Source organism: Peromyscus eremicus, chromosome 11, assembly GCF_949786415.1.
Source record: "Peromyscus eremicus chromosome 11, PerEre_H2_v1, whole genome shotgun sequence".
NCBI classification, from domain to species: domain Eukaryota; kingdom Metazoa; phylum Chordata; class Mammalia; order Rodentia; family Cricetidae; genus Peromyscus; species Peromyscus eremicus.
Genome location: NC_081427.1, coordinates 13669278 through 13688358, shown reverse-complemented (window position 1 = coordinate 13688358; position 19081 = coordinate 13669278). Strand labels below are relative to the sequence as shown.

The 19081-nt window shown below is 43.9% G+C and overlaps 1 protein-coding gene and 1 non-coding gene across 2 annotated transcripts in view; one reads left to right on the top strand and one right to left on the bottom strand.

Moving 5' to 3' along the window:
- Myo10 (myosin X) overlaps positions 1–2121 on the top strand; it is a 214098-nt gene extending 211977 nt beyond the window's left edge. Inside the window, exon 41 of the mRNA XM_059276708.1 lies at positions 661–2121. Within this exon, the coding sequence (XP_059132691.1) occupies positions 661–762 (102 nt within the window). The 3' untranslated portion in view covers positions 763–2121. The remainder of the gene's footprint in view (positions 1–660) is intronic.
- A 7329-nt stretch (positions 2122–9450) lies between these two features.
- On the bottom strand, positions 9451–9614 carry LOC131922062 (U1 spliceosomal RNA). The gene has a single exon (XR_009382180.1). It is a non-coding gene; the product is annotated as a U1 spliceosomal RNA (small nuclear RNA).
- Between the last annotated feature and the right edge of the window lie 9467 nt (positions 9615–19081).

Sequence of the window (19081 nt, the reverse complement as noted above, 5' to 3'; positions counted from 1 at the left end):
GCGCAAAGCTACACAGAGAAACCCTGTCTCAAAAAACAAAACAAAACAAAACAAACCCCAAAAGATGCCGTTGTATGGTCCAGGCTGAGAGGACAGATTGGCCAGAGAAGGGGAGAGAGGGATGGCATCGTTGGAAGATGCTAGTGAAAGAGCCTAGCTTGGGAGAGTGTCTGTTAGCAATGGAAGTAGGCTGGGCATCTGTAGCTGCCCATAGCTCTATCCTGGCCCCCAAAGCTCCCTTTTGTTTCTTCAGCTGCTTCCAAATGAACAGACTGGAATTAGCTACTGTGGCCTATAAAGGCTGATGTGGTCTCCAAATTTCACCATTTTCAGTGAGGCTAGCAGTCCAAATCCTAATGCTGGAAGGTGGTGTTCTAGTGATGTACAATGTCCAAAGGCAGACGTCATGCATCAAATAAAATCACTGTTTTCTGTACAGGAGCCACCAGGTGGTGCATGCTGTATTTAGAAAAGCTCTGCTTCACTCCCTCTGGCTAGGCATGGTCAGCTCAACTCTTGTCTCTCTGTCTGGAGTGTGGACTTAGCATAGGAAGAAATTCCTCTTCTTGCATGGAGGACTGTCAGAAGAGGTCTGCTTAGCTAGGTTCTTGGACCTGGTAGAGACTCGTGACCATGTGTGGGTTCTGCTCTTCCCGGCAGGTGGTGGATGTGGCCAAGCTCATGAAAGCCTACATCAGCATGATTGTGAAGAAGCGCTACAGCACCACACGCTCCGTCAGCAGCCAGGGCAGCTCCAGGTGAAGGCGAGCAAGCCGTGTGCCTTTCAGGTCTGAATGTGCCACTCTCCGCCTAGGCCAGTGCCAGGTCCTGACCCAGCTTTGGAAACACAGCTGCCCAGGCTTTTGGAAACCAGTCGTCCGTGAGAGGAGTTTCCGGGACTCCTTTCGCCCCATCACCTTCAGTGATCACGTCATAAGCTGTCTACCTTAACAGTCTGCACAAGTTCTAAAGCTTTAGTACTCATAGATACTTGCCTTAAAAAGAAGGGGAGAAAACCACGCTGCCACCAAAGCAGCCAGAAGTGCCTTAACTTGCAGAATCGACCCTAATCGACCCTAACTGTGCTACTGAGGGGAAGCACTTTCTCCTTCTGGGGGAATTTGCAGAGTTTGGAAACAGGGCATCGATCCATTGATTATGCACTAACCTCCCAGCCTGATTTCCTGACTGTGAGGGAAGGTGAGGGAGTGGGGAGGGGAGACGGAGCAGAAGGGGACAGTGTGCTGTAGTCGGAGCGCTGCTGGCAGCCTTCCTCACGGACGTGGAGTAGCATTTGGCTTTGTTTTCATTTAAGTGTCTGTGCTTGCCCGTGCATGCATACGTTCATACACTCAACACTTTAATCATCGTTTCGTGAGCATTAAACACAAAGGGAAGAGGATGTGCAATGGTGTAAACAGTCTGTCTGTATATTTTAATAGTTCAGAGTTTTAGTCTCCAAGGTGGTTTTATTCACAGATCAGAATTCTGGATGTTCCTGTCTTTGCTGTATTTTGGAAAGAGACATTTTGACTCAGTTTCGTTTTACATGTAGCAAGGGCTGCGACCTGTGACTGCTGTATTACTAACAGGTCCGCATCCCGCAAAGATAACTGTATTTATGAACAAACCACTCTTCAACTGCTGGTCCCCCCGTGCTGGTTTTAGAGCCACATGAAATTGTTTTGGAGTCGTTGATTTCTAAAAGTTAAAAATTCTGTTGTTTCCTTTGAAGGGTAGCTTTGAGTCAGCACTCTAGATCGCAGAGACAGCCATGTTGAAAATGGGGGAAGCTACTGTATCCCAACCCTGTAACCCTCCAGCAGACCTCCAGAGGACCCTGACATGAATGCTAAAGCCAAGACTTCAATGAAATTCACACCTTATTTCGTCCTTAGTTCAAATGGTGGCCTGAACACAGCGCCTGTAAATAACAGCGTTTATGACCAGAAGAAAAAGAATCTGGACTTGGACTTTTATTTTTATATGGAAAAATTATAAAGGTGGGCCAGATGAGTCTACTCACGAAGAAAAATTGAATTTGCCTTATCCCTTACAGACAGCTATGTGGAAGTGGTGTTTGTTGGCTCACAAAGTCTGACAATAAAAGATATTAGCTAACATGCTGTGTTTGCTTTACCTAGATAATTCCAAATAACCGGGTGTGGGGGGGTTACTTTTGCATATTTGCTTTTAGATTTTTTTAAATTTTACTATCTCAAGTTACATAAGGCCGCTTTTATAAAAACATTTAATATACACAAGTCTGTATCCTATCACTTGTGTTTATGCCGCTCTATTCAGTCATAAGGATATGAAACCAATCTAGCTGTCCACCAACAGATGAGTGGATGGCAAAACTGCAGCAGGTATACACAAAGGAACTTGATTCAGCCATAGAGATAAATAAAATTTGTGAAAAAGAAAAGTCAATAGAACACAAGCTCAAGACATAAGCCCAGCATGTTCTCTCTGACATGCACATCCTAGCTTCTAATTTTTATATATGTGTACTTATGTAGATATGAGTGGAGGCAAAACAAAACAGAAAGGAGCCCACAGGAAAGGAAGAGGCTTTAGGCAGGACTGGAAAGAGCAAGAGAACAGATGTTGGAAGACTTGAAAAGGGGGGGCTGGAGAGATGGCTCAGAGGTTAAGAGCACTGACTGTTCTCCTAGAGGTCCTGAGTTCAATTCCCAGCAACCACATGGTGGCTCACAACCATCTGTAATGAGATCTGATGCCCTCTTCTGGCCTGCAGGGATGTGTGCACACAAAACACTGTATACATAATAAATAAATAAATCTTTAAAAAAAAAAAAAAAAGACTTGAAAAGGTAGTGCAAGTGGTGAGAAGTGTCCTGGGGAGTCAACTAAATTAGCATGGAAAAAACAAATGATATTTTCAAGGTGTAGAATCCATTATTAGATCCTCTTTTTTACGTGTGTGTGTGTGTGTGTGTGTGTGTGTGTGTGTGTGTGTGTGTGTGTATACACATGGACCACAGCACAAGTATGATCAGAGGACAACCTGTGGGCATTGCTGTAGTTGGAAGCTTTCCTGTGTCCCACCTGGCCACACAGTTGGGACAAATCTCTCCCACCCACGTCCCCAGCCTCTTGGTCCCAAGTAAACACACAGAGACTTATATTACTTATAAACTGTATGGTCTATGGGTCAGGCTCCTTGCTAGCTAGCTCTTATAATTTAACTCAACCCATTTCTATTAATCTATATGTTGCCACGTGGCTATGGCGTTACTGGTCTGCGAGCATCTTGTTGCTCCTTGGGCAGTGGGCTGGTGACTCCCCCAGCTCCGCCCTTCTCTCTGTCTCTGCTTGGATTTCTCACCTGGCTGTAAGCTTTCTTGCCATAGGCCAAAACAGCTTTCTTTATTATCCAATGGGAGCCACATATATTCACAGCATACAGAAAGACATCCCATAGCACATTGCATCTCTCCTTTCACAGGTGGGTCCTAGGGGTTTCATTCTGATCGTCAATTCTAGAGGCAATGTCCTTACCCGATACACTACTTCACCAGCCCTGTTCCTAGCTTTTATTTTCCAAGGACACATCTCATCTCATCTGAGTAATAAACAGTATCTGTGCTAGAGTTTATCAATTGGATACGTAAGCAGGGTCTGTGAATACCAAGAAACCTGGGTATTTGCTTGGTGGGTGCCTGTTGCTAAATTATTCTTATTATCCCCTCATGGAATAAAAAGGTAATTTTAAAAATTAAATTAAATTAATAATGCCTAGAAGTCTGATCTCTTACAGATTCATGGTATGGCTTCACATTGAAGAAATTTAACTGGCCTTCTAGTTAGAAAAGGAAAACCCCAAAGTTCAACACCATAACAAATTAATTAATCATAATTTATTAAGTGTGTGCTGTTACATTACTGTTGGATTTTTTAAAGAGAAAAACATCAACACTACTTCAGCAGAATTTGCAAAGGAAACAGAATTATGTTAAGCTACTTAGAGCCTAGTTGAAAGCACAATGTCTAAACATAATAAGACAGTTGTGACAGCCAAAGTCTGTGGGCCATCTGCGTATGTGCTGAAGGGTTCTGGAAGGAAGAGTGTGATGAGGAAAGTCAGAGAACTTTGAGCCAAAAAGATGCAGATCTGTGATACTGACTGTGAAGATGGACCAGTACAGTGGAAAAAGCATCTAGAAAATTCACAAGACAAACACAGCCAGGATAACTAAGGTGATTCCTTCACTCACTTCTTGGTGTCCTTCGTTCCATTGTCTCTTTTTGATGTGTTCACTACATATGTGTCAGGCTTAGTACCAAACACATCATCTTCATCTGTCATCACAGAGGCCACAACGCAAGTTCTGATTTAGAGTGAGGGATACTGAGGTTTAGAAATGAAACTATTTAACTTGCTGTAAGTTAGCTTTGCTGTATAAAAAATCACGCCCAACATCAATGGCTGTATTAATTGCTCTTTGAATTGTTGTATCAAAACATCTGGCCAAAAAAGGTTTATTCTGGTTCATAGTTTGAAGGTATAATTCATCATGATGGGGAAAATGCATGGTGCTAGAGCATGAGGCTTGGTCACATGAGATCTACAGTCAGTAAGCAGAGAGAGATAAATGTTGATGCTCAGCTAGTTTTTTGTTTGTTTATACAGTCCAGTATTACAGGCCAAGGAGCGTTATTGTCTATATATAGTGTTGGTCTTCCCACCTCAGTTAACCTAATCAAGAAAGTCCCTCACTGACATGCCCAGATGCTGTCAAATATACAGTCAATATCAAACCCTCACACTGGCTAAAGTAAACATCAGTTGTCCTCAACCTTCCTAATGCTGTGGCCCTTTAATACAGTTCCTCTTGTTGTGGTGACCCCCAACCATAGAATTACTTTCGTTGTTACTTCATAACTGATTTTGCTACTGTTATGAACCTTAATGTAAATGTCGTGTTTTCAATGGTCTTAGTCTACCCGTATGTAAGGGTCATTCTGCCCCCAAGGTTGAGACCCATAAGTTAAGAACCATTACTCTAGAGGTTGTTAATGAGAGCTGGGCCACCTCATGCTGCCTCATGTCTCTCTCTTCAGTAAACTCCCAGTAAAAGTGGGTCTTTTCTCAGTTTTCCTCTTGTTTAATCCTCAGAAGAGATGACTGACCTGTAGTCAGAAAGTTTCTCCAGTCTCAACAAGCCCTATAGTCCTGCAGCCTGTTTATAAAATAATCATTCAGAAGCTTATATTAATTATAACTGCTCGGCCATTAGCTCAGGCTTATTACTGACTAGCTCTTACACTTAAATTAACCCATAATTCTTATTTATGTTTAGCCACGTGGTTTGGTACCTTTTCTCAGTTCTGCCTTGTCATCTTGCTTCATCTGTGTCTGTCTGGTGACTCTTGACTCTGCTCTTCCTCTTCCCAGAATTCTCCTTATCTGCTTGTCCTGCCTATACTTCCAACCTGGCTATTGGCCAATCAGTGTTTTATTTATCAACCAATCAGAACAACACATTCACAGCATACAGAGTGACATCCCACAGCACTGACCTCTCTTCCATCTGGTGTTTCTTCCAGTTTACACAGCATTTGGCAAGGTCTCCAGAAACCCAACCGGACAGGCAAGGCCTTTGGAAACTTATATTCAAAAATTTCAGATTGCTACTTCCTCCACATTCTTTTAGTCAAACAAAAGTGGTGCTGTGGGGTAATCAAGAGGTGGGGAAATTATATCCGAAAGGAAGATATATTCTGTATCCGACAGGAAGTTGCTACAAAGTCACTCAGTAAGAGGGGGAGGAATTGTGGCCAGGTTTGTCATTTACCACACATACTGCAAATCACAGTATTTTGACAGACAGATTGCAGAACTGGGTTCCTCTGAAGTCTTGCTCTTCCTCACAAAGTACATGAAGTGGAAACGTGTTCTCCGTTCTCCCTTACCTTCCCGTATGGCCACATCCACTCTAGATGGCATGATCTATCTATCGCCATCCTATCCACCAGCTTCCTGTCATTTGACACAGTTCTCATGGAAGCCTGCATTATACCCCCTGAGTGTCTCCTTTTCCAGTGTCTCCTCCTAGTCATCTCTTGTTTTTCTTGACTCCTCCCTATTATTTTCCCTTTACCCATGACAACATGGTCAGGGGCTTTATGTCTTCTCTCTCGGAGCTGCATGTGCCAGACTGCTAATCATCCCCCAGTAACCCATCACCCTCTCCTTTTACCACTCAGTAATGAATTACACAGACTTTCCCCACCCAGAGGAAGTTTAGCTGCAGAATGTGTTTCCCAGGTTCATTTGCAGTTCTGTGCAGGTGGCAATTTTATATCAAGTTGCAGATTCTTGATACCTCTCACTCAAAAGGTGAAATCTGATTCTCACAAGAATGTGCAAGCCACAGTGGTTACTCCTAATGAATGGAGTGATGTGTAAAAGGATCCTGCATGGCTGAGAAGCCAAGGTCATAAAAAGGGATTCCTCTGTCTGCTTTTTCTCTTGGGTTACCATACTCTGAGAAGGCATGAGTCTCACCAATCTGAAGCTGCTGCCGTAGACATATGTGTGTATACATGTATATATGTCTATGTTTTTATATATCCATATATGTGGACCCACATATATATATGGACCCACATGGCAAAGAGATGTCCAAACCACCCTAGACTAGCCATCTAAAGCTGCTTGTTACCCCAGCTTCAACCATAAGATACCTCCCTGACTCTGACTGTCTTTCAGCTACTCTAGTTCCTGTTGTAGGAAACTTGCTCAGCTAGGATCTGTCCAAAGTGCAGTTTCATGAGCAAAATCAACAACGATTTAAGTTTGGAGTGGTTGGTTTCACAACATGAGATAGCTGGGATCTGTTCCAGTGCTAGACAGTGGGTGCCGTCACAGCAGCTTGTCTGTGGCCTTGGGACTAAGCAGTGTTAAAGGGGCCCACCTTAGCAAGTGTGCTAGAGGAAACTGAGATAGTTACCAGAGCCCTGGTGCCCCTCTGGATGGGTGATGACGGGGACTTGAGGAAAAGTGAGGAAGACATAACTGAAGATAGACGAAAGGGTGTCTCTGTGATTCAGTAGAAAGTCTATCAACACTGCTGACTCTGGTCACTCACACTCCAGAGAAGGTGAAGATGCACTTGACTTCTTTTTCCTGCTTATAGTACAAAGATACTGCTAAATAGAAAGGATCCAATTTGTGAAGCAGCTACTCACTCAGCTGGTCATCTTGGATTCCTCTCTTAGACTTAGAATGAATGAAGAAAGAGAATTAAATAAAAAAAATTAACAGGTAGTAATATATGCCTTTAATCCTAGCACTTGGGAGGCAGAGGCAGGTGGATATCTCCGAGTTTGAGGCCAGTCTGGTCTACACAGGAAGGTCCAGTTTTGTTTGGGTGATTCCAGGTAGCATTTATGATGATGTAAGAACATTTACTATCTGAGAGGACATCTAAAAGAAATGTTGCATCCTCTGGTGTGAAAACCCCAAACTGCTTTGTGATACAGTCTGAGCTGAGCTGTAAGCTGATTTACGTATACAGTAGAAGCAGAAGTACTACAGAATGGCAGCTAATCACAGCAAAATATAGGTTACAGATAGAGAGAACCTGTTTGTTGTTTTTGCTCTTTTTGGGGGGGGCCTGCCACCCAGCTCCCAAATAAATCACACTCGGAGGCTTATTTTTTTTTAACCTGGGCCACCCATTTTTGCTGATGTCTGGTCCCTTGTTCTAAAAAGGTAACACACATATCTGCATTAACACACGTATGGATTGTGTGTTGTACACAAGCCAGCCAAAGATGATTTTTTATTTTCTGTCTGAGCAGGTAAAATGTACATCACTTGTCTTGTAGTTTTTCTAGATTTATTTCTTTATGTCTGTAGCCAGGATTTTCAGGAGGTCTTCCCCAATCAAACCTGATCCCTATCAATCTTGAAGGAATCCATAGCCTTTCATATTCTGTGGAAACAAAAGCATAACCTATTCCCCAAAGCAATAAGTTTTCTGACTTCCATTTAAAGTTAAAGCATTCCTAAAGTAACTAGGCTGATTTAATTCAGCAGTCGCTGTTATAATCCCATGGAGCAGCTGTCATTTGCTCATCAGCAACAAAAAAAAAATTCCAAGTCAACAAGACACCATATAGAATCTAGACTCTCTATGTATTTTCCATCTTTACATGGTTTATCCTTTTTATATGATTTTATTCTCTCTTTAAAGACTTTATCTTATTTATAAACTATTGTATTCTATGACTTCTATACCCATTTTCTTTCTTTTTTTATAAAACAGATCTAAAAATTTATTTAAAAGGAAAATAAAACACCAACTTCAAGGTCAGAAGATCTGTAAGCTACACTCACTCGGAGGCTTATTCTTAATTTAAAAACGTCCAGCCTTAGCTTGGCTTATTTCTTGCCAGCTTTACTTAATTTATCCTGCTACCTTTTGCCTCTGGGCTTTTCTATTCTCTTATTTCTGTACATCTTAATTATACTCTGTGACTTGCTGTGTGGCTGGGTGGCTGGCCCCTAGAGTCCTCCTCCTTCTCTGGCTGCTGCTTGTTTTTATTCTCTCTGCCTGCCAGTCCTGTCTATCCTTTCTCCTGCCTTGCTATTGACTGTTCAGTTTTTATTAGACCATCAGGTGTTTTAGACAGGCACAGTAACACAACTTCACAGAGTTAAACAAATGCAACATAATCAAAAGTAACACACCTTAAAATAATGATCTACATCAAGAACCCAACCGGTATTAATGCAGACAGGAAGCCAAAGCCTCATAACTCCTGCTCTGAGAATCCTTCAACGCTGGATATAAAACACAGTAAGAGTTTATAGGACTCCTTCAAGGCAATAGATGCAGCCTTTCATGACAAGAATAAGGTCCCGTTCACTGGTAAGTGGAGAGTTCCTGTGTGACACATTCATTTTGCCGCCTCCTGTGACTTGGTAGAATAATGAATTTTTTTAAAGCGAATTTCTGCTGATCTTCAACATTTACACACTGATACCTGGAATCACCCATGAGAGGGGTGCACTGATTGCCAACTGATACCTGTGGCCAATAGTGCCTCCCCTTGCCCCATCCCCCACACATGAATCTTTGTCATCTTGTCCTCATTTAAATATCTCTGCCAGAGGGGTCCTTCCTCACCACCAAATGTAGAATATCAGGTTTTTCTTTTCTTTCTTTCTTTCTTTCTTTCTTTCTTTCTTTCTTTTTTTTTTAAAGAATTTTGTTATGTTTTAAAATTATGTGTCTGTGTCTGCATGTGAGTATGTGCACATGAGTGTAGGTGCCTACAGAGTCCAGAAGAAGGCATTGGATCCGCTGGAGATGGAGTAAACAGGTCATTGTGAGCCACCTGGTGGGCTGAGAATCGAACTCAGGTCCTCTGAGAGAGCAATTGCTTCTTCTTTTTTTTTTTTTTTTTCTTTTTCAGGGGAGACCGCGAACGCAGTCCCCCACTACCACAAATTATGCAGTCGAGTTTCCTGCATTTGGGGAAATCACAGGGATCAGCACATCCGGAGTGCAATGGATAAGCCTCGCCCTGGGAAAACCACCTTCATGATCATGGTATCTCCCCTGCCAGGTAAGTATGAGCAATTGCTTCTTAATAAAAGAAGGAATCTATTGGAACCATTTCTAATAAGGTTTTCTGGGAATTGGAACAGAGGTTTAGTCCACTGTCATGGTGCAGAGCATGGCAGCATGCAGGCAGACATGGTGCTGGAGAGGTAGCTCAGAGTTCTACATCTGGATGTAGCCACTGGGCCTAGCTTGGGCTTTTGAAAACCTCAAAGCCTGCCTCCAGTGACATACTTCCTCCAACAAGGCCACACCTCCTAATCCTTTCAAATAGTACCACTCCTTGCTGACCAAGCATTCAAATCTTTGAGCCTATGGGGGCTATTCTCATTCAAACTACCACAGACCATATGATCGACTTTGCCTTCTCATAAGTCTGGCTTGCTGCCTCTTACAGTTAATATCAACTGTCCACTTGACATAACCTACAATGACCGGACAAAGAGTTGCCACTGAGTCATGGTCTTTATCAGGTTGGTCTGTGGACCTGTCTGTGAGGGATTGTCTTGATTCTCTAATTGATCGGGGAGGGTTCAGCCCACTGTGGGTGGCACCTTTTCCTATGCAGGTGGTCCTAGGCTGTATTAGTTAAGCATGAGTCAGTGAGTTAGTCAGCAATCCATGTTTCTCTGTGGTTTCTGCTTCAAGTTCCTCCTTGAGTCCTTGCCCTGACTCCCTTCAATGATGCACTATGACCTGGAAGTATAAGTCAAATAAATTCTTTTCTCCCTGTGTTAGGTACTTTTCTGTTGCTGTGACAAAATACTATTACCATCTAGGGCTCTCGATTAAAAGACTGGAAAAATCTTAGACACAGAAGGAAGACACAGGTAACGAACTTTATTAAAAGTAAAGAAGCACACACACACACACACACACACACACACACACACACAGAGAGAGAGAGAGAGAGAGAAAGAGAGAGAGCACAGAGAAAAAGACTGCCCATAAAGCAGAGATGGAACTGTTGATAGGAATTCTAGCCACGCCCTCATGATCCTGCATGCCCCAGGGAGACACTTAGTCATTTCTGCCTAGTTATTTCTGGATCATACATCCTACGTAATCCATGAGCTGGCTGTGTGGTCACAGAAATTGTGTGCAGCGCGACCGTGTGATCTATGCGCGTACGTGGAATAGCCATGTGGGCCCATGTGCGCATGTGCAGGGGAGTCCTTAAGAGGTGGAGCCCATGTACCCTCCCCCTCCTTCTCATGTGTCTTTCCAGCAAGCCCGATCACATCCTGTCCTTTCCTCTTCCTAATAAAACTCTTGATTGTGGGTTTTTGTTGTGTTACGTGGCTTTTCCTCACAGGGTAAGAGCGCTGCATAAAACCAACAACTATGAAATCAAAATCCATTTTTCCCCTGGAGGTCTTGGGGTTTTAAGTATGTTTGATGACCTGAGAACAGTGTCCTTCCCCTTATTTTGTGTAAACAAAGCAAGGGAAATGGATATGACCGCAGCTTCTGGTAAACATTTGTGTATGGTGGCAGAGGGCACTGTGGCAGGGTCCTGTGCTGTTGTTCCCTTTGGGGGAGGGGTCAAGTAGGTGCAGAGTCAATGACACAGACTCTGGGAGAATGTCAAAACAACAAGGTCAGTTTATTTAGGAAGAGGCAAGCCTTATATACCCTCCACCCCACCCTGGGGGGAGGTCTGCTGAATATGCATCTGCTGGTGTGACATGGCTGCCTCTCATTGGTCCAGGTCATCTCCAGATCATGTCTCAGCTGCTGTTGCTAAGGCCCTTAGGCAGACCCAGGTTGGCTCTCAGAAAGTATCTTTTTTACTTGTTGGGACTAGTTGGCCCTCAAGCCTGTTAGGGATGAGTTATTCCACAGAGCATGGCCCCCTTCCCTAGTTTTGAGTTGACCAATTTAGAGAAAGAAAGGGGCACTAACAGGCCCATCGCTTCAGGTAAAGGTGGTCAGGACCGGCCTTGAACATATCTGACCAACCTGGACCAATTAGCTAGATGCGTGGTCCCACTGGCAAGAGAAAAAGCCTACAACTTTTGTCTCAGGTCAGGAAGGTGGGGAAGAAGCCGGAAGTTATTAAATACCCATGGCACCCTGTCTGTCTGCCTGTCTAGGATGTGTCTGACTCCTAGTCCCCCTCAATGTCATGAGAAAAAAAAACAACTTATAGAAGAGGTTTCTTGGGCTTAGGGTTCCCCAGGGGAGAGCCTAGTGGCTGGGGAGTCATGGTGGCAGGCAGCTGGAGCAGCAAGCTGAGAGCTCACATCTTCAACCAAACATAAAGCAAAAAAAGTGAATTGGAAGGGGGGCAAGACCACCAACTCTCAAAGCCTGCCCCTAGCAAACCCTCTCCTTTAGCAAGGCAGAACCTCCCACCTTTGTGAGAGCCAAAGTTACATTTTAGGTTTTAATTACTATGCTTAAGAGATCCAAGAAATAAAAATGTCTCTGGTCTGCCAGCCCCTTGCCCAAGGACAGATTGTTCCTGAAATGCTGGAGGCTATTATTTGTGGGAGATAGTAAGTCACATGTTTCTACTCCCCTAAACAAGTTTGTTTGACCAATCTGCACCGGATATGCTTGATCACACACGGGCAGTAACTATGTCAGGATGTACTCTTACCCCTGATTGGATGTGGGCAGGAGGTATGCAGGCAGAAAATACATCAGGATGTATGCTTACCCCTGATTGGACCTTATGGGGAATGCAGTGAATTATGGGTTTTGCCTTTTTAAGCCCCTGTATAACGTGACTCAGGGCCATTTCAATGGACCTGGCCACAGCCCATTCACCTGGCCAGTATCTAATTAAAGCTTGCTTTAAATTTGGCTTTAAACTGTGGTAGGAGTCTTATTCTCAACCAGTGAGATTAGCACACCACCATTTGAGGACCAAGTGTTCAATAGCTGAGCCTATGGGGTACATTTCTTATTTAAACTACCACGCTCCCCTAAGTCCCTGTTGATCAGTGTTTTTATCGCAGTTTTTAGTGTAGCCATGGAATGGAAGCTCAGATGCTGTCTTCCTGGCTCTACTATAGAGACTTTCCTCTCATGAATAATCCATCCAGTCACCTGCTCTTGGTTCTTTGATCTCTTTCATCTTCCAAATTCTAGTTTCTGCTCCCAAATCACTCCATTCCCACCTCTCCCAAACTCATTCACCTGAATGATACTTCTCCAATGATTACTCCTCCAACCCCCACCTTTACCTCCTTCAATGTCCATGGCCTTCTCCTTTCCCAGTTCAGGATCGCAGTAACTTTTATTTTTATGTACTTCCAGCTCCTACGTCATCCCTTCCTCCCCCTGTGTTGGAGTAATTCCACCCACAGACCAAACCATCTCTCCAAGTTCATAAGCGATGGTTAATTTCATGTGTCAGCTTCACTGAGCCCCAGGAGGCCCGGAGAGCTAGCTAAACATGACTTCTGGGTGTGTCTGGAAGGGAGTTTCCAGAGGAGATTAGCACTTGAATTGGTGGCTGAGGAGAGCAGATGGTTGTCCCAAGTGGACCGCCCAGTCTGCGGAGGGCCTGCAAAGAGCAGAAAACAGAGGCAACTTGAGGTCACTCTGCCTGACTAAGCAGGGCCATTGGTATTCTGCCTTCTGAGCTCTTGAGACTCAGACCTTGAAACCCAGCCAGTGTATGGCTCACTGCTCTCCGGATCTCAGACCCTGGACCTGTACTGAGTCTACAGCTTGGAGACAACAGCTTGCAAGGTTTTTCAGCCTTTGTAACTATAATAATCAATGCATGTATTTCCAGTTGCGCACATATACACAGGTCACTTGGGTTCTGTTTGTCTGGACAGCACTAACACTCTGTAGGTGAGCAGTCCAAGGCTGCTGGAGAAACACAAACACGATGGTTCACTTTCCTTTTTCTCTTCCTTCCTTCCTTTCTCTCTTTGAAACAGGGTCCACTGGTTTCTTCAGTACTTATTTGAAAGCCAGTCTTAGCTTTATGATTCTTACACTCCCATCCACTCTGTCTGCCGTGGCCTTGCCTCCTGACTGTCACGTGACTATCAGTATTACTTTATGTAAGTCTCTACTCGGAACATCACTCCCCTGACCACTCTACCTCTCTTTCAATGCAGTGGTCCGTCCTTTTGCTTCACTGTGGTCCCCTTCATTGCACTTCACGTGTATTAGATTGTTAATAGACCCTAAGGAATCCCAGGTTGTTGTGTTGTCCACTTCTACACGTGAGCTTATCTGCACGTGACTTGCTATGGTCATTAGGTCCCTGGGAACTAAGACTGAAGCAGGGAACTAATGAAGTCTGCAACATTACGGCTTGCTCTGGTGGCACCCCACCCATAAGAAAGGAGGGGGGAGCTAGGAGATGCCTCATGGAGAGCCACTAAGGCACATGGCCGATAGCACCAGTTAATTGGAAGACATAAAGGAAGTCACTCAGCTTCTGCCATGTTGTGCCAAGTACACTAACACACCCCAAAACACCACATGGATTCATTGAAATGGCTAAAATTGACTCAATAGCAAGACGTCTCCTGAGTGTCTATCCTAGTGGACATGGCCGGCTGAAATGCAACATCTCCAAAACTTGTTTACTTTTCTCTGAGTTTGTCTTTCCTCCCTATTCCATGTCTTGATAAGGGCAGCAAAAGCTAATTGAGATGGTTAGCTTCTTTCTAAAATTGCATTAGTTTTTATTGGTATATTTGTTCTATTTATATTACATGTGAGTGCATATATGTGGGTGCGCACATGCCATGGAATAGGTGGGAAGTCAGAGGAGGGCAGGTTGTCAAAGCCAGTTCTCTACTTCAGTGATGCAGGTCATAGGGATTAGACTCAAACTGTCACATGTGATGGCGGGCACCTCCACCCACTGAGTCATCTCAGCAGGCCAGCAGTTAGTCTTAATGGTCAACTTGACCCAGTGCAGAATCACCTGGGAAAGGGATGGCAATGAGGGGTTGTCTGGATGAGGCTGGACTGTGGGGAAGCCTGTGAGTGTTATCTTGATTATGTTCATTGAAATGGAAAGACCAGCCCACTGTAGGTGGCGCCATTCCCTGCACAGGGGATTGTCTCAGAGAAGAGGAAGTAAACTGAGCAGTAGCATGCATGCCTTAATTCATCGCTCTCTGCTTTTGACTGTAGATATAATGTCACTAGCTGCTTAAATCCATGCCCCTGGACTTCCCCACAGTGGTGCACTGTGACTTGGAATTGTGCACCAAATAAGCTTTTCCTTTAAATTACTTTTGCCAGGGTATTTTAATCACAACGACAAAGAAGGAAAACTCAGACAGTAACCAAGCTTTCAAAAGGTGTTGATGGAGAATGGTATGCATCAGCTTGGCCAGAATATGGTGCCCAGCTGTTTGGTCAAACTCTAGTCTCGATGTTGCTGTGAAGGTGTTTTCAGATGCCATCAACAGTATAAGCAATAGACTTTGAGGAAAGCGGCTTCCCCTCCACAACTGGATTGAGTCTCATCCAATCCACTGAAAGCACATAGAAAAAAGTTTGCATTCTTCTGAGGAGAATGAAGACACTCTGACTCCAGAGTCCCTTCAGGCTTAAAACGGCAGCATTGACTCAGGCCAGACTCTGCAGCCTGCCAGCAGGACTGTAGGTCTGAGACTTGCCCACACCCACAGCATGAGCCAGTTCTTAGAATCTTCTCTATGGATACACACTCATGTGCACACAAAAACATCAACACCATATTGGCTCTACACCTCCACAGAGCCCTCATGCAGAGCTTAGTGTGTGTGTGTGTGCGTGCATATGTGTGATGTGTGGTACATGTATGGTGCAAGTACACACATGGATAGATGTGCCTGCTCAAAAGTGGAAACCAGAGAAAGGCACCAAAAGTCTGATCTATTTCCTTGAGACAAGGCCTCTATAGCTCACTGCTTTGGCTAGGCAGACTAGCCAGGGACCTCCCGGGATCTACCTGTACCTGCCCCATCCCTCCTCCCAGGATTACAGGCACATGTGGCCATGCCTTTTGTATTTTGTCAATGTGGGGGCATGATTTGAATCTAGGAGCTCATGCTTGCACAGCAAGAGCTCTTTCACACTGAGCCGCCTCCCCAGTCCCCGGTGGTGTAACCAATCTTGTTGCCTCATTGACTTCCTAATCTCTGTCACCCCACCAACAGGGTTATCTGTCTAAGATGTGAACCTGGTCACGTCACTACAGCCACCACATCAAAGTCTTCTCCTGGCTGCCCAAAACTTGCAGGGCCCAATACTGCCTTGTAGAATACGAAAGCTCTTATCAACTAGACCCAACTGAACCAATGCCTCTTTCTCTCTTACTGTGTTGGGATTTTTTAAATTTTATTTTTGTTTGTTTTGTTTTGTTTTGTTTTTGTCTGCGTGATGCAAGAGCAAGAACTTCACCTGGGAAAATATCTCCTTTAGATTGGCCTCTAGGAAAGTCTATAGGGGCGTTTTTTTGTTTGTTTGTTTGTTATTGTTTTGTTTTGTTTTGTTTTTTAATTAGTGACTGATGTGGAAGGGCCAAGCCCATTGAGCAGGTGATCCTGGGGTGTCTAAGAATGCAAACAGAGCATGTAAGGAGAGGAGCCAGTAGGCAGGCTCTCCACGATGGCCTCTGCATTAGTTTCTGCCTCCAGGTTCCCGGCTCTGATTTCCCTGGATGGTGGGGCTATAAACTGTAAGATGAAGTAACCCTTTTCCTTTCCAAGTTGCTTTTGGTCATGGGTTTTAGTTAATTCCAGATGTAGTCGGGCTGACAACCAAGAATAGCCCTCACACTCTTCAAACTCTGGCTCAGAAGCATTCTTTGCTGCAAATCCTTGGCTATAATTTTTGGAAATGGTGAAGGTCTTTTCATCAACCTCATGTAATTTATTGAAGTTATATTGCTCTGTATTTAGACAAGGGTCCCTGATGGCCCTTATATGCCGCAGTAGAATTCTTCCTCCTAGTGTTCATTTAGCTCATCTTGTCCACTGGAAAAGTGTTTCTTGAGTCCATCTTTACAGGTTTGATTCTGTACCCACTGATGGCAGAGAATTGCTTTATTTGTGTGTTACTTCCTCCTAGGGCCCAGGGCACAGTTGAAGCTCAAAAAAAAAAAAAAAAAATGGAATTTAAAAAGTGAGCTTTGTTTCTTGGAGAAAGTAAACATTTCATTTGTCCCTGTTACCAAAAAGCCAATGTCACTAGACTCTCTGCTAAGCTGTGCCACTGTGATCTTAAGCAACAGTTCACAAGAAGGAGAAATTTCTGTCACGTTTGGGGCACCGTTTAGGGGAAGAGGAAGTAAGAGGAAATGATTTAATTTTATTTTAGAACTACTCTATTTCCTATTCTCTCAGTCTTCTGGAAAACATTTTTTTTTTTTATTGTTTTGAGAAGTTCTAAGCCCACATTAAAGTAGATATTTCTAGACTGGCTCGATGAACCTCCTGATACCCTCAAACACGCACACTAGCATTTGTACACACAAGCTTTCTTATCCGCATCTACCCACATACACACACTTGGCATTTCTCTGCGCTGGCAGCAGGCAGCTGTCCTCAGAGCATTTGATCCCTGCTTGCATCTTGCCTCATTAAAAAAACAAAACCAAAAAAAAAAATGTTGTTTTACAGCAGGTTAGAATCATTATTATACCAAGAGAATCAAGGCTAATGCAACAAAATCATTTTGCATACTCTCTGGACTCCTAGTTCCCCAATTGTCCTCAAATAACCTTGATTGCGTCTATTGTCTTGACTGAGAACCGAATCAAATTTCTCACAATGATCGGGCTTCTTCATCTCCCCACACACTTTGCCAATGTTATCATTTGATGCTGAAAACCCAGCCCAGTTAATCTGCAAAAGGCCCACTTCCTGGATTCCTCTGCGTCCTCAGTGTGCCTTCTGTTGCTGTGTTAAAACACCAAACAAAACAGCTTGGGGGACGAAAAGGTTTCATTGGCTTATACTTGCAAGTCATATTCCATCATTGTGGGGAATTGGGGCAGGAACTCCAGCAGGAACCTGGGGACAGTGACTGCAGAGGAGATCTTAGAGAAATGCTGCTCACTGGCATCTCTTATGCTCATGTTCAGCTGTTTTTCTTAAACAGCCCAGTCCAACTTGCCTAGGATGGCACTGCCCCAGAGTGGGCTGGGCCTTCCTCTGTCAATTAGCAAACAAGAAAATGCCCCACAGACATGGTCACAGGCCAATCTGATGGAGGCAATTCTTCAGTCAAGTTAGCAAAAACCTGACTAGCACATTCTTGTCTGTGACATCAGGATTTGATGCAGGAGAAATGTTTCCAGGATGTTTTGTCCTGAGGTGCCCTTCCCCTGTTATCTTCACATCAGGAGCTTAAGAGTCAGATTGCCTGCTGGTGATGCCAACAGGACAGGATGCAGACACGGTGGGTCCCGGGTCCCGGCAGAGTTCCTCAATGTAAAGGCCACATTGCCATTGGAACTAACAAGTCACTTGTGAAGTTGTCAGAATGTCCTCTATATGATTCATTAATTGTCACTGTCTAAATCAGTGGTTCTCAACCTTCATAATGCTGTGACCCTTTAATACAGTTCCTCGTGTTGTGGTGACCCTGAACCATAGAATTATTTCATTGTTACTTTATAACTGTATTTTTCTGCTGTTATGAATTGTAATGTAAATATCTGATATACAGGATATCTGATATGTAAACCTTGTAAAAGGGTCGTTCTACCCCCCCAAAGGAGTCGAGACACATCGGTTGAGAACTACTGGTCTAAATAAATTATTACATAGAGAGTTACAAAATGGTGTAAAATTTAGTCTATGTATTTAGTATACTATTATAAACACATCTGTTCCTGTCTTTTGAGAATCACAATCTTTAAAAAGTGTAATTTTTTCCAACATGTTTATTGGTTCTTTGGGAATTTCACATCATGCAACCGCATCACACTCACTTCCCAGTCCTTCCGTGTCTGCCCTCACCCTTGAGACCTCCTCCTAAACAAGGATAAGGCCACAAATTGGCCTTGGATTTTTTTTGTTTTGTTAATCTATATACTCACTAGAGCAGGTCAAACTGTGCCCTGCCCCTTAGAACTGAGTCCTTCCCATCCCACACCTCTGCCAGAAGTCATCAATTGTGGAGAGCTACAGTTCCGCACCCTTATCATGATTTTGTTTGTTTGTTTGTTTGTTTTTTGAGACAGGGTTTCTCTGTGTAGCTTTGTGCCTTTCCTGGAACTCGCTTTGTAGCCCAGGCTGGCCTTGAATTCACAGAGATCCACCTGCCTCTGCCTCCCGAGTGCTGGGATTAAAGGCGTGCGCCACCACCGCCCGGCTCCTTATCACAATTTTTAAGGGTTCTCTTCCACAGCTTCCTGTTCAGGCTGTTGTCAGAAACCGTGTGGAAACCTGTGATCCATGCTCCTATTGACAGTAAAGAGCAAGGAAGACACTTTTGCAGTGATATGGATGACTACAGAAGCACAGCTGAGAAAGAGGAACATGAAAGACTTCTGTGAC